General features: G+C 43.3%; 1 protein-coding gene across 4 annotated transcripts in view; it reads right to left on the bottom strand.

Moving 5' to 3' along the window:
* FUBP3 (far upstream element binding protein 3) overlaps positions 1 to 25811 on the bottom strand; it is a 41415-nt gene that overhangs the window by 7117 nt on the left and 8487 nt on the right. For 2 of the 4 annotated variants that reach the window (XM_037399483.1, XM_037399480.1), the window contains exons 3-16: positions 20895 to 20945; positions 20368 to 20401; positions 18395 to 18444; positions 16714 to 16785; positions 15934 to 15991; positions 13172 to 13334; positions 12176 to 12274; positions 9467 to 9571; positions 8970 to 9072; positions 8220 to 8320; positions 6795 to 6936; positions 1951 to 2111; positions 1015 to 1088; positions 442 to 518 (exon numbers count right to left, since the gene is read on the bottom strand). In XM_037399483.1, coding sequence (XP_037255380.1) covers positions 442 to 518; positions 1015 to 1088; positions 1951 to 2111; positions 6795 to 6936; positions 8220 to 8320; positions 8970 to 9072; positions 9467 to 9571; positions 12176 to 12274; positions 13172 to 13334; positions 15934 to 15991; positions 16714 to 16785; positions 18395 to 18444; positions 20368 to 20401; positions 20895 to 20945 — 1290 coding nt within the window. The remainder of the gene's footprint in view (positions 1 to 441; positions 519 to 1014; positions 1089 to 1950; positions 2112 to 6794; positions 6937 to 8219; positions 8321 to 8969; positions 9073 to 9466; positions 9572 to 12175; positions 12275 to 13171; positions 13335 to 15933; positions 15992 to 16713; positions 16786 to 18394; positions 18445 to 20367; positions 20402 to 20894; positions 20946 to 25811) is intronic. The other 2 variants (XM_037399481.1, XM_037399482.1) reach the window with 2 other exon arrangements.

Below are 25811 nucleotides of genomic sequence, written 5' to 3' on the forward strand. Positions count from 1 at the left end.
CCATACGGAATATTTCAAAAAGAAAATAAGCAAGAACTGATAAGGTCAAGAACAAAGAGACATGAGGGCTCACCACCAGACACAGTGTGCCTGTAGGGGGAAGTAGGGTTGGCAAGTGCTTGCCTGGAGAATCCGGGCAGAAGAGAGCTTAAGGCAGAAACGTTTTTGTTAGAGGAACAGACTTGCAGGACCAAGTTTCTACACAAAGAGAGCAGAAACAGGCAGCAAGCAGTTAAGTGCACAAAAAGCATTAGTTCTCAATGGACTTCAGCTTATTCTAAGCTCAAATACCACAGCACACCGCCACACACCTCTCCTGCTCAGGAAATTATTTTGCTGTTTCCACACAAGTGGTCTCAAGGATGAACCTGTTCTGCAGGCACACAGCGGCAACTGCAAAGGGAACACAGCCCTGCTCCAGCCCAGTTCCTAGACACTTACTTGGGACTTGCTGTCCAGGCTGCTGCCACGTCTGGTAGGTACTGCCCCAACCCTGCGTCATGAACGCCTGAGGACCACTGCAGAGAACAAAAAAGCACACTGAAGCAGACAATAAAATACTGAACAGGCCATATACGTGACACGTTGCCCACAGAAGCGAAGTTGTTATAGTCAGCAACTGTTGAGCAAACAGGTGAACACAGGAAAAAAAGGAAACACTTGTGTAGGTGTAACTGCTGTCTCAATACTGGCCTGTTCACGAGGCCAAGATGAAGATACATCAGACTCAACAGCATTCCTTGTGCTGTATGCAGTTCGGGCTTCCTTCTGTGCTCTCAGTGCACTGGACAGGAATTTTGGAGATGCCAATACCTACACCTTGTTATAACTTCAGAGATAAAATCCTTCCTATAGTCAAGCTTAAAGGATTACTCTCACTTGTTTCTTGCTTCTGAACGCTCAGTCTTTAAAAGGTTCCGCTTATATATCACCCCTTCAGGGCCCTCCACCCTTCCCCCGGTGCTTTCATAGCCATTCCCCACAGCCCGTCCATGATTAGATGGAGAAGCTTACTTTTGATGAGGTGTAGCGGGTGCTTGGCTGAACGGACTTTGACCAAATCCTCCAGGTCCACCCATGCTGGTACCCTGTCACAGAATCCACAAATATTTAATGCCAGCTCTAAGCACAGGGTGGAGGCAGCTAGTATGAGCAGTAAGAAAGGGGAGAAGACAGCCTGGGACACGTTCCACTAAACCCCAGCACCTGAAAGCAGCGACTGATTCTCCAAGGATGAAGTTCTCAGGACTGTCAGCACACTCCAGGAGTCCAGCTTCAAAAGCAACTCTGGCCAGCCCACAAAGGGGGTAACGGGACTATGACACAGCTGGAAGTTTTCCTTTGAATAGCTTGGATCCTGAGGTTGTTATCAAGCCTTCTCCTCTCAGGCAATTCAGCATAAAGGTTGCTTTTCAGCTTTACCATGCCTCAGGTCAGTATTTTTCCATACTTTCTTTTACCCAAGTCTCCCCCTTCAGTAGTACTCCAGCCTGACATTATTAAGCTTCAATACCACAGCACTGCATTAAGTGGGAGATAAGTCATCCTGGATTTACTGGAGGCAAGGAGTTGTGTTACTTTCAGGATGATGATGTCAGGATTGTGTCATCCTCACGCAGTGACACTAGTGTCTTCCCTTCAAAAAAATCTCCTTTGACAGCCTTCTGATACTTTATTATTGCTGTTCTTCCCTCACATACAGCTGCACGCTACCCACGATTGTGTCAGCACACAGTCAGATCCTTCTGGGACCACAGCAAAAAATAGTCCAATGGATGCTGGAGGGCCATGAAAGTTCAAGACAGCTGCTAACAGGCAAATGGTTTTGAAGCTGAATAACGTAAGCGTGTGTATTCTGTGCCATCCTGTAAGTCCAGGCCTACATGTACCTAAGAATGAAAGCACCACATCTGAAAGAGAAAAACCAAGATCAACAGAGATGGAACTTACACCAACTTTCTCATCTATGAGATGTCTAGCGAGCTCAATTTGCTGGGGAACTCCTCTGATTGTGAATATTCGTACACCAGGGTCTGTGTTTGGAGGTGGGTTTCTCTGGAGCTCCACATGGGCTCCTGACTGCTGATTTATGCTCTTGATGTTCTCACCACCTGAAGGAGAGAAACCCAAGACATAAGGAGGGATATTCAGCATCTCTTTCCATAAAAGCATATCAAAGCCAGGTTCTGGTAATGGAATACAGTTTCAGCTACCTTCTGTGTGCCTCAAAGGAGGTGTGATGAGGATGGCAACAGCATAAGAAACCACAATACCTGAGCTCACATTGCCCCTTTAAACTGTCTCATAAGTATGACCTGAAATTGTGAGCTACTGCAACTGTTTTTGGGGTCACAGATCGTGCTGGCTTAAGAATACACACGGTCCTCCTGTGCACACACTGCTAGGCTCCCAACGAAATGCAGCATGGCTGAGATACACTTTGACAAAACAGATGAAAAAACTGTAATGACTGAATTCCAGTGGTTTTGCACAGCTGTTCACAATCCTCAAGAAAAGAAGGTCACCTGCAACTGAAACACGCTTTTTCTTTCTTCCATGAGGCTATTTTTCCATCACTAGACATTTCATTCTATCAAGTCAAAAAGCCACCAGCCACAGACCGTGTAGCTCAAAAACAAAGCTTAAGCTTTCTCACATTCACGTGCTGTTCAACAGGTTGTTGCCTTAAAAAAGCCTCCGCTTACCGTGCTTCCCATCCACACTGCAGCGTACACATCCCTCCACGCAACTGCAGCAGTGCAGGATTCAAGGCTGTCTTCTGCTATTTCAGAGTTAGTTGTGTGTGCAGCGAACATATCTGGGTAGTTTGCCACCTGGATACACTACAGCACAGGAGCGCTTCGAGCAGGATGCATCACAGCCAAAGTAGATCTGATTTCCTGAAGACCTGCTAGGTCCCAGTCTCTTAATAAAATTTGCTTAACAAAAGCCTCAGCCCACGTTACAATGGTTCAATTCTTCTTTTGGAAGCTCACACAACTTACAGACCAGCTCCACTCAACTGAAGAAATTAAAGGGTGAGGGGAAGGAAGGGGTTTTACAACTTTTAAATCACAAACAAAAACATCACTAGCCAAAAGGACATGCAGCAAGCAGGAAAGAGATTTTTGTTTTGTTTTAATTAAAAAAAAGTCTCCAAAGATGATAATCTCAATTTTGCTTGCATTTCCATCTCTATACATCCAGCACAACTTCAAAACAAACTGTGGATGTTGCAGACACTTGTTCATTTCATTGTAACAGACCCATGACCTTTTTACCATTTTAAAGCCTTCTTGGGGAAGGGAGGAGGAAAAGTTGCCAAAGGGCAATTAACTCTTTCTAAATGAATTTTTGAAGATGCATTTAACAAAAGATAATCGTGTCACATCCCTGGGCAGACAACAGGGATTGTACTGTGCAGCCAAAAGCCAACCCACTTATTTTCAGTCAAGCATGGGAAAGTGGCAACATGAAGTTTCAAAACCAGGAAGGTTTTTTTTATGTAACGGCTTTGTCTGATGCAGACTTGTTCGAAGCTCTGGTTTTTACATACTGAGGTGAGATGTGAATCGATAGCCATTTCACCTACTTAACAAAAAACAGAGGACCTTTTCAGCCAACACAATTTGGATCACAAAGGAGTGGGAGAACTTTACTGGGAAAGACAAGCATAACCACAGGTAGCTACTAGCACAGCAGACTAGGTTTCTCCTTCCAAAAGGGGATTGAAAATTGAAGCATTCTCAAACTGGAAGCAAGGAGAACACAGAGTCAAAATAATTTCCCCATTTAGCATTCAGCACCACGTCTGTAGTAGTTGTGACTGTTCCCACATCAGGTCCCTCCTAGACCATACTGCAGGGTAAAGTCCGCTGGCTCTCCAGGTCTGGTCAGAGGCTGCAAGCTCCTACACCTGTAGCAGGGCTTGGTGCCCTTCTCCTCCTTACCCTCCTGTCTGGTACATGCCAAAGTGCTCCCTCCCACCCAAGTTATCCCAAATCAGCTTCCAGAGCATGCAAATGAAGTGACGCAGTCAACATGATGCTGCATGGTGCCGGAAGAAGTTCATCTTCCCCCATAATGAGGTGACCCATTCGGCACATGGTGGCTGTCTATAGATGCATTCAGCAGCCCGCTCCATTCTTCTACCTGATGGGGGGCAGAAGTGATCCAAGAGTGGCCCCCCAGCTGGACGTGAAATCGTAAAGCAATTAATCAAACCTGCTAAAAGGCAGAGCTGACAAGAGCCAGGCCAGCCACGTTATCTGTCAATATTGCTGTATTTATCATGGAAATCCAGCGGGGGCCCAGAGAGGCTGCGGTTTGTTTCCAAGCTCCACCAAACAGAGAAAGCACTTGACATGTGTATGGCACTCGTCTCCACCCTTCCTCGAGTCTTTCAGAAAAGAAAAACTGCACCTACCCACCCTCTAGAGGAAAAAACTACGCACATGATTTGCAGGGAGCCCAGCACTTCTTATCAGCTCATAAAGGCTCATGCTCCCAAGCTGAGAAGTGATGCCCATGAGAAAAGGGCCTTAGATCTTCTATCATACACACGGCAGAAACTGAGCAGAGACATTTCCTCACCTCCCTCTTTTTCCCCCTTCTCAAGTGGTGACGTGGAACTGGAAGCACAGCAGCAGTTACCTGGCCACACTGCATGCACTACCCTGGGAGCTCAAGATACCTATTGCTTGGTGCTAACCTCAGAGGCCAACGATGTGTGCCCAGAGGACTTGGCCAGATTTTAGAGAAATCTAACAGCTAAGTCCTGTGTCACAGAGAGGAGGGGTGGCAGTGCCGGGGGAAAGCTGGAAACTGCTCAGAAACTAAAAGGGGAGAGCAAAGGTTTTACAAGTGGTGACTCTTCAGAACAGCCCAGTGATGTCCCCTATCCCCTACACTGCCCCGCAGACAGCAGGAGAAGAAATAAGGAGGACTGGGTATATAGCAACAACATACAGAAAGTGTAGTACACCCATCCTGGTCCCGGCCCCAAAAGGCAATGCCACAGCCATCACTCACTTGACAGAAATGAAGGCTGCAACAGACTAAGAGCATAGGCACTGTAAGAACACCGATTACAAGGTAGCATTACAAAGCTGCAAGCACTCAAATCACCATACAACTAGTAATTAGTCACTCCAGAAAGCTTCTGATCTGGCTGCGTAAGAATCCCTATTTTGCTGTTGTGGAAACAAAGGTAAAAAGCTACCCCTTCACCCCCACAGTGAGCCTGTGCCAGGCCTTGCACTTGAATGCTAGGACATCCAGCTCCGCTACCTACATTTATCTTTTCAGCACACAGTGCTCTCTGTAGTTACAAATCCTCCACTTCAGTGCACTGCTGCACAACAAGTGACCTTTTCCGATTCTTTATTAAGGATGACTAATGGATACAGCAATAAAGTTTCATTATAATTTGATTTTCCATATATATAGCTCACTTGTGGGCTTAAAATTTGCTTTGCTTGATTTTTTTGCCCAACTGGACTGTTCAGTGAGATGAAGCACAATTGCTCTGCAATTTTGGCATAATGGGGAGAGCAGGTGTTTTTTCACATTGAAAAAAGTTTTCAGGCTTGTGAACAGGTTTATGGTCAAGAACAACATCTAAAAATGATTGCAGACGCTGTGCCGACATGCCTGTGTTCCATATCTGCATCCCTCATCATCCAATAAGGCAGGAGTTCAGGATGCCGTAGGGGCCAGACACACGGCAGGGAACAGCAGGGTCGTACAGCCAGGGAAAGAGGCCACAACACGTTTCACCACAAGCTCAGTCCTGCCCAACGCGACAGCAGGACACTAAATACCGCTGAAACATGGCACCATGCCCTCTAGTCTGCCTCCTTTACTGCTGTAGCTAATCTGTTCCTAGTCTCTTCACCTCACCTCTGCTGAGGCTAAAAGCCAACTGTGATTACTTAAATACTAGTTAAGGCATACGTCATTCTTTCTGAAATAAGCAGATAGAAAAATTAAATACAACTCCTTTGATACATTGGTGTATTAATTCAGACCAACAGAGCGCTTCTATTCCTGGCTCTCATCTAAGTAATGCCACGACCCAATGTGTAGCTCTTGCTCTATGACAAACCAAGACTGCTGCTGACGCTCTCATTTCGTAACTGTCCTGGGCTTGTACTGCTTCTTGAGGAGGGCCAGATGACTCCTTGTCCATCTCCTTAGCCGGGAGAGACGCAACAGCTAAGGCAGCCAAGGGGCTTCCATGGCAGTGAATGTGTTTTTGTGAGCAAGACAAGGTGCAACAACCTGCTCTGTGACAGACTCAGATACAGACAAATCCTGTTACTTCACTTTCATCAGACACTTCAGGTACGTAGCTGGAAGCAGCGACTGTTATTACCACATTCAGAGACCTTCCATTTTATCACATGGCACTCACAGAAATTCAGCATGACGAAATGACTGCTCTGCTCGTCCCTGATAGAGTGTCCTTTAAATGAATTCTCTATAGAAAGAATCCACAAATGAACCTGCCTTTTTTCAGCCAGTTGCTTGTTATAACAAGCTTACTTGACAGCTCTGCATGAAGAGCCTCTCTTACAGATTGTGAACAAGGGCCTGGAGAGTACAATTATGAGTGAGATCACCACAAAGAAAACAACTACAAGCGCTTATAGCTTATTCCTACGCTGCATTCACCAGCCACTAAATACCTGCAATTACAGAAAACTCCAAAGCTTCACTCTCAGGCAGCAAGAACTCAACCATCCTGAGAGAGAAAGATGGCAAGGTCTAGTATTTAGTGTCACTGGACCTACCTTTGCCTATAACGAGGCCACACTTATCAGCTGGCACGGTGTAGGTTATCTCCTGCATGCCCCCAGGTGTTCCAACACTCCAGTCCCCACGGCCACGACCTCTTCCTCGGGTGACAGCCAAGCTTCCAAAGCCATCTCGTTCCTTGGAAGGCAAAAAATCTGTATCAGTGGTTTTTTTTTTGCTGGCCCCAATGGACATTAAAAACAAAATAAAGCAAGGTAAGTTAAACTGCCTTATAATCAATGGCATTGAATTAAGGTATTCTTGGACTTCGGTATCGTATTCAAGATTTTGAAGCACTTTAAAGAAATGCCAAGTAACACAGGTTACAGTTGCCTTCCTGACTCAGGAAGATATTTATATATTTTAAATGCATGCCTTTATCTGCTGAAATAAACCTATAAACAAGCATCAACAACTAAAGGACTTTCAGGTTTTGATGGGGGCTTTCCTTAAAGCAACCAATAGATCTTGGCACTGACACACACAGAAGTTGCTTCCAAACCCTTTCAAGTGTCATTCTTTAAAGAATTTCTGGAATTACTCAGCTGAAATGCACATTTTCCAAAACTTCCAAAGGAAGCTTTTAAGTTCAAAGACACTTAAAGGACATACCTATTTTGAGCAACCGACCTCCACAAACAAAGGCCATGGGCAGTCAGAGGCTATCGTGACTGCTTCAAAACTTCAGTGGATTATTAAAAAAATTATGAAATCAAGTATTCAAACCAGATCTCAGGGCAGAAAATATATCAAGATCTACCCTTTGATGGACAAATTATGTTCAGGTATCTGGTCTGAAATGGCCCAGCATCTTTACTTCTCATAACAGAAAGGGAATATACAACCTCCTTTGTGAGTCTGCCTTACTACTTCACCCATCTTTGTACTTCTTGCTCCTGGGCAATGCAATACGTTGGTGTCTTTTGGTTACTGGAGCACAGTGACTGCATACACGACCATTCCTTGCCTTCCCCTGCCTCCCACAGCCACTAGAGCAGAGGACTGCAGTCTGAAGAGGAGGCATCACAGAGCACTTAATGCTCTGCTGTCTGAGTTACGCAGCCCTACTGTGCAGGGCCTCCAGCCACTGTCTCACACTACTGCTGGACTCCATTCCACCAGGTCACCACTTCCGAATAAGACCAACTAAACGTGGGGGGCTACCAGGCCTCATAATACTGTCAGAGAACAGGAGACCTTCCCATAGCTCAATGAGCCCATATTACATTAAAAAACCCCAACAAATAAACAAACCCCAAACCTAGCAGCTCTGTCTTGGGCAGCAACACATGTGTGTTCCCTACCAGAGGGAAAATGTAACACTGCTGTACTTCAGCTGGTGGCATCCATTCACACAGCTGCACGCATACAGACTAAATTCCTATATAAGCACTTTCCTCCCAAGAGCCTCCAGAACCCACCTGTGCCGTGAGAATGAGCTCACTGATGATGTGTGCTGCATGTTGACACCTATCGGGAAGCCCCATGACCTGTGCGACTCTCTCAGAACTAATCCCATCATCTGTGGAGAGAGGTGGCAAAGACTAAATTAAAAGCAGAAAACATCTACCCACCAACAAAAACTTCCTTCTGTCATCACCATTGCTAGCAGCATTTTCACATAACTACCCCAAGAACTACCTCTTCCCTCCACCTTCAGCCCCTCTTCCACGACAACAAAACCCAACCCACATTGCAGAGGGAACAACATTCAAAAGGCAACACTTTCAAATGTCAAAAAGCCATGAAAAAGATTGACATAATTTTAAGAGGACAAAGGCAGCTTTGATAGGTGATCAGACAGCCAAGGACCCAGAGAAAGTTACTTAGAATTAATCAACTCCTGATCCCCAAAGGCTTTAATGTCCTGAAGGAGAATTTTTTAAGAGGAAATAAAAGGGGTTTTGTTATTTTGTTTATCCATATAATTACCACTCAAGACAGGACTGTTGTGACATCTAATGTTTGCAAATGAGCTGTATATAATCTTACTCTCTGAAAACCAGAAAGTGCACAAGGAAGCAGCACATATTTAAGTGGGTTTCAGAAAGAGACACGACGTGCCTTTAAATTAGGAAAGCCTAGCTGCTGTAACCTCAGATCAGTCACTTTCAGCAATCCCAAACTGGAACACTGGTCAGAAAGTAGTGGCTCTCCATCCTCACACAAACCTGGTTTAAATTGAATCCTAACTCCAGCATCATTCTGAATCTTTTTGATCATTTCTCCATTTCTTCCTATCACAATTCCAACAGCAAACCTGGGCACAGAGACCTGATGGGAAAGGCAAAGCAGTATGAAAGCTCAGAGAACTAGACTGAATTACTCTGATTTTACAAGGAGATGCTCGTAACTATGAAGGCAGGCCATGTTAGGCAGCTCCGGGCTACAGAACCATGTTGCTGAAGAAAAACAAACACGTGGCCACAAATTCCTTCCCCACTAAATGAACTCTGCACTACAAGAATGCAGCTTAAAAAGACAATTAGAAAAGCGCCACCTGGGAGTCCACAAGAACTCCTCTTCTTTGCAGCCAGACTCATTCTTCTGGCAAAAGAACACAACGCATTTAAAAATGAGCTTTACAAGTTACATGTGCAATTTGATGACTTCCACCCACTGCCCATCCCACAGGGAGGTTAGCAGAGTACTCGTGAAGAAGACATACCTCTATGCTGCCTCCTCCCATTCTAGAACTGAAATCATTGCGTACGCCTCGGAAGTCTGCCTGATCTTTCTCTCGGATGATCTCCAGTACCATTTCCCTTGCTTGCTACATGGGGAAAGAAGTTACAGTTAGCTTAAAATTATTCTGCTTGCCATCTTGGTGTCAGGGCCTCAACAGTGGCTAATGGTCAGGCTTCAGACAAAGCGATCTCCATCTGCTTAATGGGAGCAGCATGCTGATTTAGCATTTCTTCTACCACAGTCAATGGAGATCTGTTCTTGATGACATCTTCCATGTCTGACAAAACCTGCCAAGTGCACAAGGTGGCAGCTTCTTGTGTGCAATTGCTTCCTTCAGTCTTTCAAAAGGGCCCTTTTAGCTTTTAAAATATCTTTGATTTTTTGGGGTTTGCTTTTAAAATTAAAGGAAGCAAAGGCCCTTTCCTACTGGATAGAACTGAAACCAGTATAGTAAGGTAGAAGCTGTGGTAGCATAACAGAGATCATATCCACGAACAGCTACAGAACACGTACAAAGGAGGCAGGCGGGCACTAGTGAGTTTTCTGACACTCAAAAACTGTTAAGCCCAAGTCTGCAGCAATCCAGCAAGACATTTTCTGAGATAAATGAATATTCTTTCTACCTACTTGCAGCCCTCAAGGCCATTCACAAGCTTGCATGTAGCCCAGCTAGTAAAAAGTGTACCTTGAAAATAAGCCAACAATAGTCACCATTAAAAAAAGTCTACGTGTCAAAACCAAAGCCTTTGCTTCTATACATTTCCAGCCAAGCTTTTGATATTTTGGTTCTATTACCAAGTTTGAGGGACACTAGCGAGTCTGACTCCTTTCACATTTTTCCATATTTTCCATAAGGAAACAAGACATTTCAGAGATGCCAAGACAAAAATAAGGGTAATGGAGAGAATTCATAGGGATCTGAGAGAGTTAAGAAAGCCTGCTGCAGCATCCAGAGAATCCCGCTGGGCTGCTTTTGGCTGGGAGAGTTAATTTTCTTTACAGTAGCTGGTATGGGGCTACATTTTGGATTTGTGCTGAAAACACCATTGATAACAGAAACATTTTTGTTATTGATGAGCAGTGCTTACATACCGTCAAGGCCTTTTCTGCTTCTGCCACCACTCCACCAGCGAGTAGGCTGGGGGTGCACAAGAAACTGGAAAGGGACACAGCCAGACAGCTGACCCCAGCTGACCAGAGGGATATTCCATAACATTAGATATCATGCTCAGCATACAAGGCTGGTGGAAGAAGGAGGAAGGGGGGGACGTTTGGAGTTAGGGCATTTGTATTCCCAAGTAACAGTTACACATGATGAAGCCCTGCTTTGCCAGGGACAGCTGAACACCTGCCTGCCGATGGGAAGCAGTGAGTTTGAATTCCTTGCTTTGCTTGTGCACACAGCAGACCATGTATCTACTAAATAATCTTTATCTCAACCCACAAGTTTTCTCACTTTTACTCTTCCGATTCTCCCCCCCCATCTCACCGGGACAGGGAGTGAGCGAGCGGCTGCGTGGGGCATAGCTGCCAGCTGGGGTTAAACCATGACATCCACCAAACCCAAGGATTCATCAAGCTTCTTAAGTGCTTTCTAAGCATGCTCAAAAATTTTAAGTGCCTCAAAGATCTTCCAGCCTATGCACTCTCCACGATTGCTTGGCATGATTTATATGGCATGGAAGATGTGACAACAGCAAATCCTGCAAGGCAGAAGAAGCCACCTGGGGAAGTAGCAGCACTTAAAAGTAGCAAGACTGCTGTTAAGACTCCTTTTTGCATGTATCTGTACCTCCACAGTAAATATAAGAATTTGGAGAAAAAAAATCGAATCTAAAAACTCAGCTGCAATAAAAGGTTTAAAAAATACAACCCAAACATACTGTCCTTGAGCAACATTAACTGTAGCAGCAATTTATGATTAGGGAGATCCTGTGAAACAGAACTATTTTTATTAGAGACAGGAATGCTAAGCTAGATTTAAGTACTCAGCAAGATATGAAAAGCACTTGCTGAGAAGTGGAACATGCCACAGCTAAACTTTAATTAATTCAAGCACTCCCATCACGCTGCAATCTTCCAGTCTCCGGCTGATCATGGGTTTTTTGTTTTGAACCGCAGGTATAATCATATCTGTAGAACTCTGACACAAGGAGACTGAGGCACCAATGTTAAGCAAGCCCCTTGGTTTCAGGAGTTGTTGTGGGATTTTTTTTTTTTTTTTTTAATTACCTGCGTCAATTGGCTGTCTGAGATAGTGACCTTTCCACAAAACTTTCTCAAAGGTGTGATTTAGTCACTAAGAACTCATTTGTTCAAGTAACATAGAGCTTTGATTTTTTGCTACACAGACTGGAAAGCGTTTCAAAGCTACTTTCTCCAACCCTCCTCTCCCTCAGCTCTTCTACCCATGTCTAATATTTATGTGGAGTGAGAGCTTGATGATCTTAAAGGTCTTTCCCAACTTAAGGGATTCTATGATTCTAGGTTACCTTGTAAACAAGCCAACACTTGCTAGCATGGTGTTTTAACTGGCTCTACTCAAACTTCATCAACCTTAGAGTACAAACAAAACCTGCAAGGATCATTACGTTTAGACTTGGATTTGACTCCATTAGATGCTCAGAAATACACTAAAGTTTGAATTTCTCCTCAGTTCTTGGGCCAACTGCTTACTTTTATTACATACCTGCACTTTAAATGCATCTCCAGTAATACGGAGAGGTTTATCTGCTCCAGTAGGCAATGGACCGTCTTGGATCATAATCATTTTCACACCTGTTCGCTCCTGAAGAAAAAGCACAGAGCACTTTGCTAAGCAGAGTCCCTGAGACAAGGGACTATACTTTGGTTACTAAACATTACGTAGGTCAAATCAGCAGCTTTACAGAATGCTACTTTGGCTCTTCACGGTAGTTATAGCACAAATTCAGTAACAGTCCTACAGTGTAAAGGACTGCCAGAAGTATGCTGCTCCTGAAGTTCTCAAATAGCTGAATCCCTTGCAAAGCGAACCCCTCCATCTCAACTACTGATTTTTCATCCCTTTCCAAAATCTGTAGCTGTCTGCGTATAAAAGTTAAGTGACCAGCCTTAAAACTACTGGATGACAGAGGCCTAATCAGGGCACTCAAAAACCCAGTATTTTTGACCTAGGTGGTTTTCTGAAACTCTCTATCCTTTAAAAAACTTTTACCAGATGGAGGAATAAAGAATATCTAGGAACACAAGATTTACACATGACACAACACTTTCAATTGGAAAGGGGTGGGATGAGGAAAAAAAAAAGATGACACACGCCAGCTTTATCACAGACCAGCAACAGAAGGGAAGCACAGCACTCTACAACAGCATGGCTGGCATTAAAAACTATTGCAGCAGCGGACTAGACATAGCCTTTTCCTGGGTACGAGGATCCCCTCCTAAACAGCACGCACCAAATGTTATCTAAAGCACATGAGTTTCTTTCACAGTTCTGGCAAAACTCCACTACATGTGTAGCTGGGGCCAAACTGGTTTTGTTTGTAACACAAGATTAGATTTGAGTCCAGCTCTCCGAAGGCAGAAGAATAGTCCCTGCTGTAGAAGGTTAGAGCATTTAAGGCTCTCCATTTCAGCACGCTCTCGTTGATCTAGAGAAGCTGTAGTAGGGAAGAGAGCCCTAAAGTAAATGCATCTTGCGCACCTGCAACTGTTTTATTGTTTCACCTCCTTTGCCGATGACTAGACCCACTTTGGATGCCGGGATCAAAATCTCCTGAATCGTACTGTTGCCATCAACATCGTTGTGAAAACCAGGTCCGTTCCGACAGCGATCTACAATCTGCCCCAGTAGCCGTTTTGCTTGTCTTTGGAAAAGAATTGAGGGAAACAACCATTAGACAACATTGTTCCATGTGACCAGGAACCATCGGAATGGGAAGCGATCGGGGATAGGAGAAGTAGTGAAAAGATGGAGGAAATCATAGTTAGCACAATGTTTGCTTTTTTTTTTTTTTAACTCTGTGATGCATGTTTTCCCCTATCATGACTATTTATAAGCAGTATGATTTTGAAAGGGGAAGAGAAAAGGAAGAGCAGCAGCATGCTCTGACTTTTTTGGAAGTTAAGGATTATAATTGAGCTAAAGCATTTAGGGTGTTTATTTCAAATGAAGATGCTCTAAGTTCTAAACTTTTCTAAAACATACATACATTTGTTAAAACTCAAGCTCTGTTCTCCTTCTTGGTCAAGACAAAAACCACACACTGCTCTGATACTAACACAGCACACTGGTTAATCCCTCTCTGATCAGTCATAGGCAGCTGCCTTGCTCTTCTCTGCCTGCTCTTCCCAGCAGCACCAGAACACTGTTCTAACACAGCCTCTGCCCCAAGCAGTAGGTGCTGAAGCTACACCGTGAAGTGAGGCAAGGATACTGCAGCAGCAACCAGTGAAAGACTGGGTTCTTCTACTCCTGGTGAGAAGAGATACACAAAGAAGCATTTGGGAAATTAAAAATCCCTTCTCCGAAATCTTTAGCATGTCAGAGGTAACTGACACAGTTTCCCTTCATCTTTGAAGACTCCTAGTACCAACACATCCACTTCCTGTCCTTCTCCCACAACCCTTCTAAAGCTAGGTAGAAGAAAGTCACGGGTTCCCCATTTGGTCTAAAGCAGCATCTTCCCCTCTTCTCCACTTCGTAACAAGCCATACCAGGCACCCTAGGATGACTGTCTTCTCTCTGGCAACTTGAAGAAAATGGTACAAAGTCATCCCTCGCAAGCAGACATTCACCCAAGACAGCTCAGGGGGTGGTGAATCTGAGGCTGCACACAGATCACAGCACTGCTTTCTCTTGACTTTCTCACAAAACAAGGCAAAAGGTGGAATTTCTGGAAGCCCACTTCAAATATTCTGGAAGAGTCTTCAGAGGTTTTTTTCATCTACCTTCATATTTTGCATAAAGTTCTTTTAGTGACAATATAGAGACTACGACAGTTAATACACAGCGCATGTCAGGTGAGAAGGGATCATATGGAAATTAACCCCATTAGTTTGCCACTGAATAGAAATAATGGAAACGCTCCTCACAAAACCCTTCACAAAGAAGCCTGATGTCTAGATTAGTTTCCTTACTTTATTTTCTTTTTCTACAAGTAGCCTGAAGAAGTAGTTCAACTAACCAATTTGGCAAGAATTTTAGCACAGAAGTAAATTAAATTTTGCCTAATTCTATGTCCTCAACACCTTGTTCTGCTTCACAAACTGAGTACTCTCACTTTTCCTTTAATTTATTTATGTGTTATTTAAAGACAGCCTTGGACACAGCTACATTTAACTGCTTATTTCAAAACCATGAAATCTTAGCTATACCTCTCCCCAATTTTCCCCCAACTACACCTCATCAGGCATCCCAGCTTTTTAGTCTTTTGGTCTTGTTCTGAAATACCCTTTGCTAAAGGGGGAAAAGCACTTCAATATCAGCAAGAATACACTGCCTGCCCTATAATGTGAGCTTGCCAATTATATTTATTCTGGCTCACTGCTTGCAGCATTATGGTAGAATACGGAGATTTAAGTAACCTTAGATCTCTTAGGAATGGAAGAATGATGAGTGCCTTCTCTTTAGAGAGACAGTCTTTGCGCCCATGTATTTTCACTATCAAATGCAACTCAAAGATTTCCAGATGGATTTTAAAAAACCCACCTACCCAAAGGCTGGGGAGAGAAAGAGCAGCTCCATATGTTAAGTGTGTTCCTGTAAGCCTGAGGATCCTGGATCCAGTTCCAGCAGGAGGTCCTCAACTGGTTTGTGAGAGTCTCAAACTCAGCTCCTGGGAAGGGGGAGGGAGGAAACACTGTCCCTAAAGTTTCTATAGGTCTAAAGAGTAGAAACCCTGCTGGCTGGCCACGTGTCTGTACCATGCAGGGATCAGAATTCAAGACTTTGGTTCAGTCCTTTGCTTCTTGTTGGCAGCGATGCAGAGGCAACCACACCTATGGCCCTCATGCTGCTCTGCAACAACACCAACACCTCCAGATTATTCTGGAGTGGCACCAACAGGCTTTGGAGGCCTCATGCAGCCCTTCTTCAGCTGGAAGGATGGTCATCTCAATAGTAGGGAAGCAAAGGGGAGAAGAGAAGTGCCCTTCAGCAGCTTAGCTCAGTATCCTGGAAAGCTGCAGTTAGAAAACTGCACCCTAGGTGCCCTAAGAGCAACCTTGCCCTGCGGAGGGGAATTCCATGGAAATTTCTGCAGAGGGTTCAAACTGCAACTGGAAAAAAGCCTTTGAGGTGCACAGTTTAAAGCATCAGACCAAGAGGTTCTATGCTCCAGAGACCCTCAAGTTTCTCTAGGCCAACATTTGCTAGTGTGGCTAACCAAGTAGCACCACTGACAGAGCACAGCATTAGGGAGAAGAAAGAGAAGGAGAAAGGAGAGAAATGGAATTGGAACTCACTCAATGCTCTCTGGTGTCCCAGTGAGTACACAGGGCCTCTCGGGCATCCCACCGCTGTCTACAAAGGAAACAAGAAGGAAACTTTTAACACATGGAATTAAAAAAATAGCAGCTGTTTCAGTAATTACCAGGCACTATTAATGAAGCACCACCCTCCCTTGCACACACAGCATGCTAATGAATTCAAATACATCCAGGGCCAATGTATTTTAAATTATTTGCTGGCTATCTGCGTTCTTTTAAAGTCTTTCCCACCAGTCAAAGGGAAGGGTAAGAACTTAGATTACAATTTCCTGTAGTAGTCCTCCCCAAAGCAAACAGGTATCAGCACAGAACAAATAGATGGTCCCATTTTTTCAATGCAAGGCAAGCTGTATGTACAAATAGCTGCTGCCACCCTCCCGAAATGTCTCCTGCCAGGAGCTGCAACTGACCAGACTAATCTGAGGCAAACCACAGAGCTGAGCAAAGTGGTACCACCAGGAGACAACTCCACAGCTGCGATTTCAGGTCTAAGTATGACATGGATTGCCCGCTGTACCCATCCACTGGTTAAAGACAGTTCCTTAAATGTTTCACTCCCCAAACCACCTGACAAACCTGTTTTCTGTGCTAGTCGGGAGGTCAGTCCCACAGAGTCTCTCCCATGCATGTTAGCCTAGTACATACCAGTTCTTAATGGTGATAACATGCCATGAGCATGGCAAGGCACCAGATCTAATGGACGCAACATCCTTCAAGATTAAAACCTGTTCGTCTGCCACACAAAGTGGCTCTTACCTGGAGCAATTTGAATTTTGCAGCCAGACTCTGCCTGAATCCGTGAGATCTGTTCTCCTCCCCTGCCGATTACTGAAATGAATTCAACAAGCATCAGAACATACCATTTTTCCAAGCAACTGCAGAGCACCTTCCCCCTTTCACTCTGCTGCAGCTATCTATAAAGGGACAGTTTGACTCCAGGACTGCAGAAGAGGCGTCCACAGCATGACCAAATCTATCATAGCAGAAGAACATTAAAATCCTGCTGAAAATTATTCTTTTTGCCTTTTTTTTTTTTTTTTTTTTGCTTTCACAAAACAAAACAAAAAAGCCTGTCTTGCACTGGAATGGAAATACACAGTATGCAAGAAATAAGGCACCAGTTTGAGTGCTGCTGGAAGAGTCATTAAAGTCTATCTTATTCAGCCTGAACCGATAAACCAGTTATTTGGGGTACTAAAAAAGGCAAAGACTTTTATTTCTTTAAAATTCATATTTTACTGCCTCTTCTCAATGGACATGCTATTTGGCTGGCCTGTACTCAGACAGAACTGCTACATACTGTTCAACCTTCAGTGAAAACAAATACCCATCTCCTTTAACTCTTGGAGTCGGCACATTGCTGTTTCACAATGAGACATACAGAGGAGAGAATGTGCCAATCAGACTGCAAAAGAGCAAAACGGTCAAGTCAAACAGGAATGCCTGGCTCAGGATGCTCCCACAGAAGCATCTCTCAGCTGTGGGTTTGCCACCCTCCTGCACCTGTCTGTCCCTGAACCAGGATTTGATTTAACACTGAGATGATGCACCAACAGAGCACGCAAGCTGTCCTCTCCCAGAACTCCCACATCCCTCCAGTGTTCCCTCACAGTACCAGGACTGATAAATGAAGAGGTCTGGCAGAAGTGTGAGCATTTCCTTTACAGGAATTTGTGTTACAGTTTTATAGTTGAGTACATTCTTATATACAGGACAAAACTTCACGTGCCATTGTGAAAACATTCACAGGTAATTATCATGGCCTGTTACGTCCCTTTTTACTCTCTCTATATCAAATTGGAAGAGCTACACTGACATCTAACAGTGGAAGGGTCTATGCAACCACTGTAGTAACACATCAGCAGGAGATGCCGTTGAAAGGAAGGGTAATGATCGTCAAGAGGAAGACAGAAATTAGGATCAAGCTTGAAAGCGAACAGTATTCGGAATGCAAATCTAGGAAAAATTCTCATCTGAGCAATGCATGCTGGTTGCATTTCCCTGCAGCAAACATATGAGAAATTTAACATTCTGTTTAACTTGCCTTCAGTCAACTCATTTTAACATTTAAATATTGTTTTCCTCCCTCGACTCTCACAGTTTTGCATACTCAAAGGAAGTAACATGTTTCAGTGAGGGGGAAATAAACAAGTCAGAAGTGAATTTATGTACTATGCTAGTTGGAATGTAAAGAAGTGAATCACTAAAACTCAGAAACTTGTACCACACAGTCTTGTTCTTATTATTGGGACACCAAGCTTTTCCATGCAGTTTGCACCTGGATTTTAAACACAGATCATCTGGTCCCCATGAAGACAGCATTAGACAAGGCTTATCCAAGGCCAGTAAGTACAAAAACTTGCAAGCACGTCAGAATAAACTGCACTCCTGCACAGAAAACACATCAAGAAACATCAAAAGCATCCAAAGTACTTACTAAATCCAACCATTTTATCAGGCACTTTGAACTCTTCTGTTATTACAGCCCTAAAAAAAAAAAAAAAAAAAAAAAGAAGAAAAAAAATATTGAATAGTCATCACAAAGAACAACTTGGAAGACAAGTATGTCTGTGCCGTGGAAACCAGGCACAGCATAAGGCTTTTGCACACACAAGTAAACTCCACATCACAGTCCAAGTCATTTGTTTTGGAAGGGACCTCTCGTGGTCACCTAATCTCTCCTGTGCCAGATACATTTCCAATCTACTCTCCACTATCTTCAGTGGAGCTGATGGAAGAACCTCTTTGTCATTCTTGCTCCAGACAGATTTAACAGAATAACAGCAATGTTTCTGTAACGTTTAGCCTAGGTCTTCCAAGCCAGTCTCTGCCTACTACTTTTGGATATGCTCTTGCCAAGAGACACTAACCAAAGCCAAACCTGACAGGAATGCTCCCTCCAATATTTGCAAATTTTTTTTTTTTGCCTCCTTGTCCTTACCATTCTTTTCCTTGGAATTTATAAAAGCTGTCTTCAATTATGCTTTGAATTCATATTATCTTGAGAATTCTGTATCTACTGCTCTTCAGACTTTTTCAGTGTGTGTCTGCCTTGAAATGCAGCACCCAAAGCAATTTCCTAAGACCTGACCATAGTCAAGTAGAAAGGAATTAACTTTGGTTGGTTTTTTGCTTACCCATTTCTGTATTGAGAACAACACAATGAATACGGAATTTGCATATATGCATTATATACAATTTGTTCAGCAATCTCAAAAGCAACAAAATGCCTGTACAGGAAGTTCAATGCAGGTTTTGTGGTGAGATACTAAAATTTTTCCATTTTTTGCTTTAGATCACTTAGGGAAGGTGTAAAATACACACTAGACTTCCACCAGCTAAGCTGCACATGAAGCACTCTCCACTGTCCTGAGCCTCACTAGTGATGCAAAACCAAACAGTGCCACCCATACCTGCAACAGAACAGACTCACTTGCTACAGGGAGGTTCAGAATTACAGTTGTTTTAACCTGCAATAAACCCAGCCTGTTGCCAAAACGTCCTATCTTGCACCATTTGTTAACCACCTTGGGTTGGACAAACTGTTGCAGCTGGACAATGAAGCTAACCTAGCAGAAAATCAACCACCAAAACCCAAGAGAAACCAATTCAGGCTTTTCAGCCTAACCAAACTCCCTGCATGATCATCACTCCTGGCACAAGAGAGGTGGCAGGCAGCTGCAGAGGAGACAAGTCTGCTCACCCCTTTCTGTGCTGCCCTAGCTGGATATTAGCTCTAACCCAACCATTAAAACCTGAAGGTTCTACAGTCTTCATGTATATTGCTTGTCCTTTGCCGAGGCCCCCAACGGACAGCTGGTTATGATGGAAATGCACTACTATTAGCCTGAAGGTGAATCCAGCTTTAGAAATGCTCTCCCCTTCCTACTCAAAACAAGACAGACAACTCCTTAAGACTGGGTTTCAAGAAAACCTGAGACTTTTACTTCTATATTAATGCTAAGACATGCTGTATGACAACTCATACTTGCTTCAGTCTCCCAAAACCACCTTTGACAAAGGAGTCCTCCCAGGTCATATTACACCAACAGAACTAAATAATAATCATCATCATCTACTTTCCCATTCAATACTTCTTTTTTCAAAATGCCAGAGCTTCTTTTACTTTTTCTTTCTTCCTCTCTACCAGGGCAGCGGAAGGGAGATGAGAGAGAATTTATTCTTCTCGGTCCTGCAGATTTACAATGAAATCCAAATTTCAAATCAACTCTTCTTTCTTCATCACAACAAACAACCTTAAAGGCTTAGCAGAAACACCAGCCTGGAGAAAATCCAAGCCGACAGTTTCTCCACATTCTCAACCTCTGACTTCCTAACACTACTACAGATGGTGGATCAATAAACAATTAGAATTGATCAATAAATAATAAAACATAACCCACTGCTTACCTTTGATGTACCAGGGCCCCTAACTGGTTACCTACTGTGGCAGAGAGAGAAAAAAGGGAAAAAAATCAAAGCATTAGCACGGATAAACTAACTTCATCCCTACAGAAAAAGAGTTCTTACCATTTCATCAAAAAAGAAAGAAAAGCAAAACAGTAATTTAGGTTCAGTGGCTGAAATGAATGCATTATGTGGTACAAAACAGGAGGGGATTTCTTGATCAACACACACCATAACCCAGTGTCCAGCTGAACACAGGATAGGGAATTGATCTGCGTCTCCCCATGCTGAGAGTTATGGGAGAAAATCCTGCCTGCCCAAATCCAAATCCCTGCAACTAACCTCCCCTCCTCCCAAATTAATCCCAAAGTAGTAAAAAAAAAGAAATAATAAAAAGAAGAGGGCGGGGGGGGGGGGGAGAGAGAGAGAAATTTTAAGCAGACTGGTATGTATTAAAAAAACCCAAAATAAAAGCTGAGCATACTCAGATTTAGTCTAGGCAAAAAGCATTAAAGACCGCTTGCACATACTTCTCTCTGTCTCTCTTATCTGTGCTCCATGGAGCCCACTTACACGGAGACCTGTTAAAGGAATAGGTCTGTTAAGTAACCTTGTGGCACCCAAACAGTATTTTTTAAAAAAACGCAACACATTTTACTGAATGCACACATTCCAGGCATATCTGTGATGTTAGCTGGTGGTCCATTTATGATTAGCAGCAGTTATCGCCCCATCTGACAACTCTCAAACAGATTTCTCCCCCCTCCCTCCCACCACCAACAGATTAGATCTTTCTTCAAAACGTTAATGGGGAAAATATCATTAGACCAACTCATGCAAAGTGGGAACACATGCCCTGCTGGGCTTCCTACTGGACTTTGCCTGCAGCAAACCAGCTAAAAACCAGACCATTTGGTCCTAACAACCAGTTGAAAGATTATATTGCATGCCTGGAGGGCGCAAGTAGCAAAACAAATGAAACCAGCCAACATGTGAGCTGTGATAATAAAGATGCTGTTTCAAACTACCTTGCAGCAACCTGCACATTCTTTGACCTGAAAAAATTGGCAATCAGCTGGCAGGGTTAGAAAGCGGATGCATCCCACACTCTCTAGATCCGGTAGAAAAATGCATAAAGTTTGTGGCCAAACACTTTACTCAAATAAAATAGACTAAGAGAGTCAATACTGTATTTCTGCTGCGGGTCAATACCTTCATAACAGTTTGGGACCAAAATATTGACAGCGTATGTATTTTATTACTCTCCCCAGCTCAGTGGGAAGACAACTGCTGCGTTATTGACTCCATTAGATTTGTCTTTGCATATTCTCACGATGAATATAAAAAGATCTAATTTGATAACTATCAATACTGCAGCTGAAAAAGTTGGGTGATGTAATGGGGAGTATTTGCTTTACCTGATAAGCTACTACTGCAGAGCTGAGCTAATACCACCAAATTCAGGATCTCGCCATCTTGCCCCAAACTGTGTTCTAAATATTTTTACTATATGAAACAGGTCTGGTGGCTATTGCTGGTAGTATGGGATTGCCCTTGCCACAGACCAGGCCACTCATTATCCCAAGATGCCAGAAAGAGTGGCCTTAACACTACAAGGCTGTATTTAAATATCCACTTTGCATTTCAATTCACCGTAACAGCTCTCTTAGCAGTCTGTTCCACTGCAGCCGCTGCCCACAAATTATGAGACAGATACACATCCTATAATCAACTCCTGAAGTTCATGCAAGGAACAGAAGAGCTTTCATTTTGTAACACAATCCTACACTTGAAAAAGACAACTTCTTAGGGAAAAACTGCACGAGCATAACAAGTTAAATCAGTCAGGGAAATGCTGCTTCAGACGTAAGTAACATAACTTCTCCAACCCATTCCAAGTACTATTCATGGTAAGCCATTCACCACGCCAGCAGATAGCAGCCTTACTGTATATTTACTGATACTTAATTTTTTTTTAAATTAATTTGTACAGTAACTTATGTGCGAGATCATTCCTTCCACATTTCACAGTTAACCTCTCCAAGAGCTGAGCTATAACGCAGATGGAGAGAACTGGGAGTGATTTACTTGAAGCCAGTTATGACTCCTCTGTTTTGGGGGGGTGGAGGTGGGGGGAGGTGAAAAGAAACAACTTCAAGGTCCATTTCTTCTCCAACATGCCCATTTTGCTCGGAAAGGCAGGGACTAATAGAGAGGCAGGGCTGGGGCAGACGATGCTCACTGCAGTACTGAAAGCTGATGTACTGTTCCACGATCTCCCTCTTCACGCCGGGGAGGGGGCTGAACTCTGACAAGCCACGTACATATTTCCCCCTTTTACATCTATTGAGTACAATTTAACTGTAACTGCAGTCATTTCACTGCAAATAAGGAAAAATACTGAATAAAATCAGCACAATTTCCTATTAATGGCACCTGCTGGTTGGTAACACTTCACTCTGCTTTAGGCTTCACCTTAACTGAATTCTACCTAACAGACACTCAAAACAAATGCAGATATTTTTTTTCCACCCCATAAAACAGAGCAGTGCCTCCCACTAAATTAATGTGCATGATGGGAATATACAATCTCATCGAGAATATATCCATGGCTAGAATAAAATCAGAATGATGTATCTCCTGGAGAGCAGTGGAACATGGATGCATTTCATACTTCTGAACAAAACTGAGATCATCATCAATTTTAGAAAGCTACAAGGAAGACATTAGTTAGCCTAATTCTTCATCATTAAATATCGCTAGGTTTTGCTTTCATTAAATGGTCAAAACCTAATAATTTTAATGTCTGCCTTCACTGCAAATCTTTATAGGCTTCCCCCCCCAAATGCCTTATTTAAAAAATGGTGATCTATAAAGTTGTGATTTTGAAAAACACTGGCATTTTGTGTATTCCACTAAACCTTTTGCCAAGAAATATAGACTTTTGCCCTGGTCCTACCGCTGCTACAGATGTGTCAAGGAGCATCACTACCAACTTTTTTCTGCAGTAAGACAGGGATAAGATTTCCTTCTGCCTTCACATTGAAAACAGGTTTGAGCAGAAGACTGAAGTATTCCATACAACAGGATCACACTGTGCTTGAGCCCCTTGGCTCTACTACAATCAAGTTTTATTGCACCAAAACGGGCCATCTTCCTATCTGGATGCACCACAGAAGCAGAAGCCTGGGGAAGGCAGGGGGTGGAGAGAGGGGTGTGTGAGGCTTCTCCAATGTCTCTCATCTTTGTTTCCCCAGACTGAAAGGATGTCCCAGCCTTCAGCTGTAACACTGCTGCTTAACCCCTACACCTATCACTGGAAACTTCTTCAAAGCAATACAAAACAGGGCAAAGACTGTCGTTCTGGGGATCAGTCTCTTTTCAGCAGACTAGATCCCTCCTTCCTTTGAACAAAAGATTGTTTCTTTAAGGATTATTTAGCATTAAATAAACTTATTAAATTGTGCTGGTAATTAGAGGGCCCCATTAATTAGAATGGAGGCCAAGAGCAGCTGTTGGCCATTAACAAGAGGGCTGGGATCTATCCTCAGCAGCAAGCCACAAGCAAGATGCCACCAGGTCTCCCTGCAGCTCAGACCAACACCATCTCCAGTGCTCACCTTTGCTGAGAAACACCAACCGCTGCAACTGGTCATATCAATGCAGACTAAGACTTCCTATGAGCTGTACAAATAAACCTGATCTCCTCCCTGCACTATAGCTATTTGCAGAATTACTTTAATGTTGTTTCCAGAATGGGGAAATAAAGAAGCCAGGGAAAAGAGAAATAATCAGTCTCAAGCTCCATCTAAAACCAACAGGCCAGGTCACCAAGGCCAATCCTAACAGCTCTTCATTTCAGATGAAGGTTGCATTAAGTGCAAAAGGCACTCACACATTCTGGTTTCCAATACTATGACAAATCTATTTTTCCTGGAAATGCTCTAAAAGCAGCTGAATTTGTTTTGACCAGTGCACTGTCACCCTGTCTTAAGACCACTTCCTAAGCCGGCATCAATCAGCCACACACGCCAGCAGATGTTTACAAAAATGGACAGGCAGAATTATATTTTCCTGACAAGACAGATGGTTCTCCTGTCACCTTAAATACTTCCTCTGGACCCATTTTCTTCAGGAGTATTAGGAACAGAAGTAATTTTCTAACAGCTACATGGGGATAAGGAAGCAGTGAGACCTGCACCCACCCGTGAACACACACTATACAGAGGTAAACAATCAAAAGATTTACCACCAGATTTGTTTCCAAGCTATCCAGAGCAGCAGAATGTATCCAAACCCCCGCACTATAAAATTTCTAGAGCATGCGAAACATAAAATCACTTCTTGACAACGTCTCCAAACTGTGGTTCACAGACAAGCAGAAAATGGAGGAAAGTGTGGGCATGCAATTCCAACACCCCTTGTTTGCAGCTAACAAAATGAAAAGATCATCCAAATGGGGAGCGCTTTCCTAATTTAAGCGTCCTATTAAAAGCAACATGCCATCTTCCAGATGCTTAAAGCTCAAGCTGCATTATAGTCTTTTAATGCCATGGCAGCAAGAGCAGATAGCCTGAGATGACTAAGATATGGATCATAACACAAACACACACAAAACAAAAAAGCACTTGCAGCTCCAGGATTTCCTTTGTCAGACTGCAGTTCTGGGCATGCAGTTAAAGAGCAGCACAGGAGGATTATGCGGTTAGGTGGGAAACGCATCACACAATTGTATTTCAGTACAGGACTTAGTAATGCCACTATAAATAAAACCCAAGATGACCAAAGCTGAAAGTAGTGATACAAGCCTTGCTCCTACCCTGACAATTCCCGCTTCCTTGTGTAATTCCAGTCCTTTAAAATATTACTTCCATCATTTCTCTTCTCCTCTAAGATCTCACAGATCAGATTTTTGGGAAAGGCATTGGACCGAGTTACAAAACCTACAGATGCGTACAAACAACCCAAGGGCAAATACAGCATTGGAGCTACTTTAAAAACAGTTACAGACAAGGCTCAGTGCTGAACTACAGGTGAGCAAACACCTGTAGGTCTTTACATCAGCAGAACTGCCCATACAAAAGTCAGGAGTTCAGCCACTCTGGAAGACTTTCCCAGGAACGATACCTGCTCCATGGAGCTATCTAGCACAAGACAAGAAACCAGCAGTAATGTACATTTATAACCCAGGCTGCAACTGTATTGACATGGTTTGTGTCGACACAAACAAGGCTCAGCAAGAAATAGGGCTCACCAGTAAAAGTTTAAGTACAAAGTCTAACTTGTGCTGTCATTAAGTGCTACAACCATTTCACATGTTAAAAGTTCACAAAAACACATCTTGTCACAAGGTCAGATTTCTCAGTTCAATCTGATGAATCAACGAAAGAAATAGGCAGGACTAATGTTATGAGTGACGAGTTCTCAGAAGTCTGCTTTCATTCTTT

This window comes from Falco rusticolus, chromosome 9, assembly GCF_015220075.1.
Source record: "Falco rusticolus isolate bFalRus1 chromosome 9, bFalRus1.pri, whole genome shotgun sequence".
NCBI classification, from domain to species: Eukaryota; Metazoa; Chordata; class Aves; order Falconiformes; family Falconidae; genus Falco; species Falco rusticolus.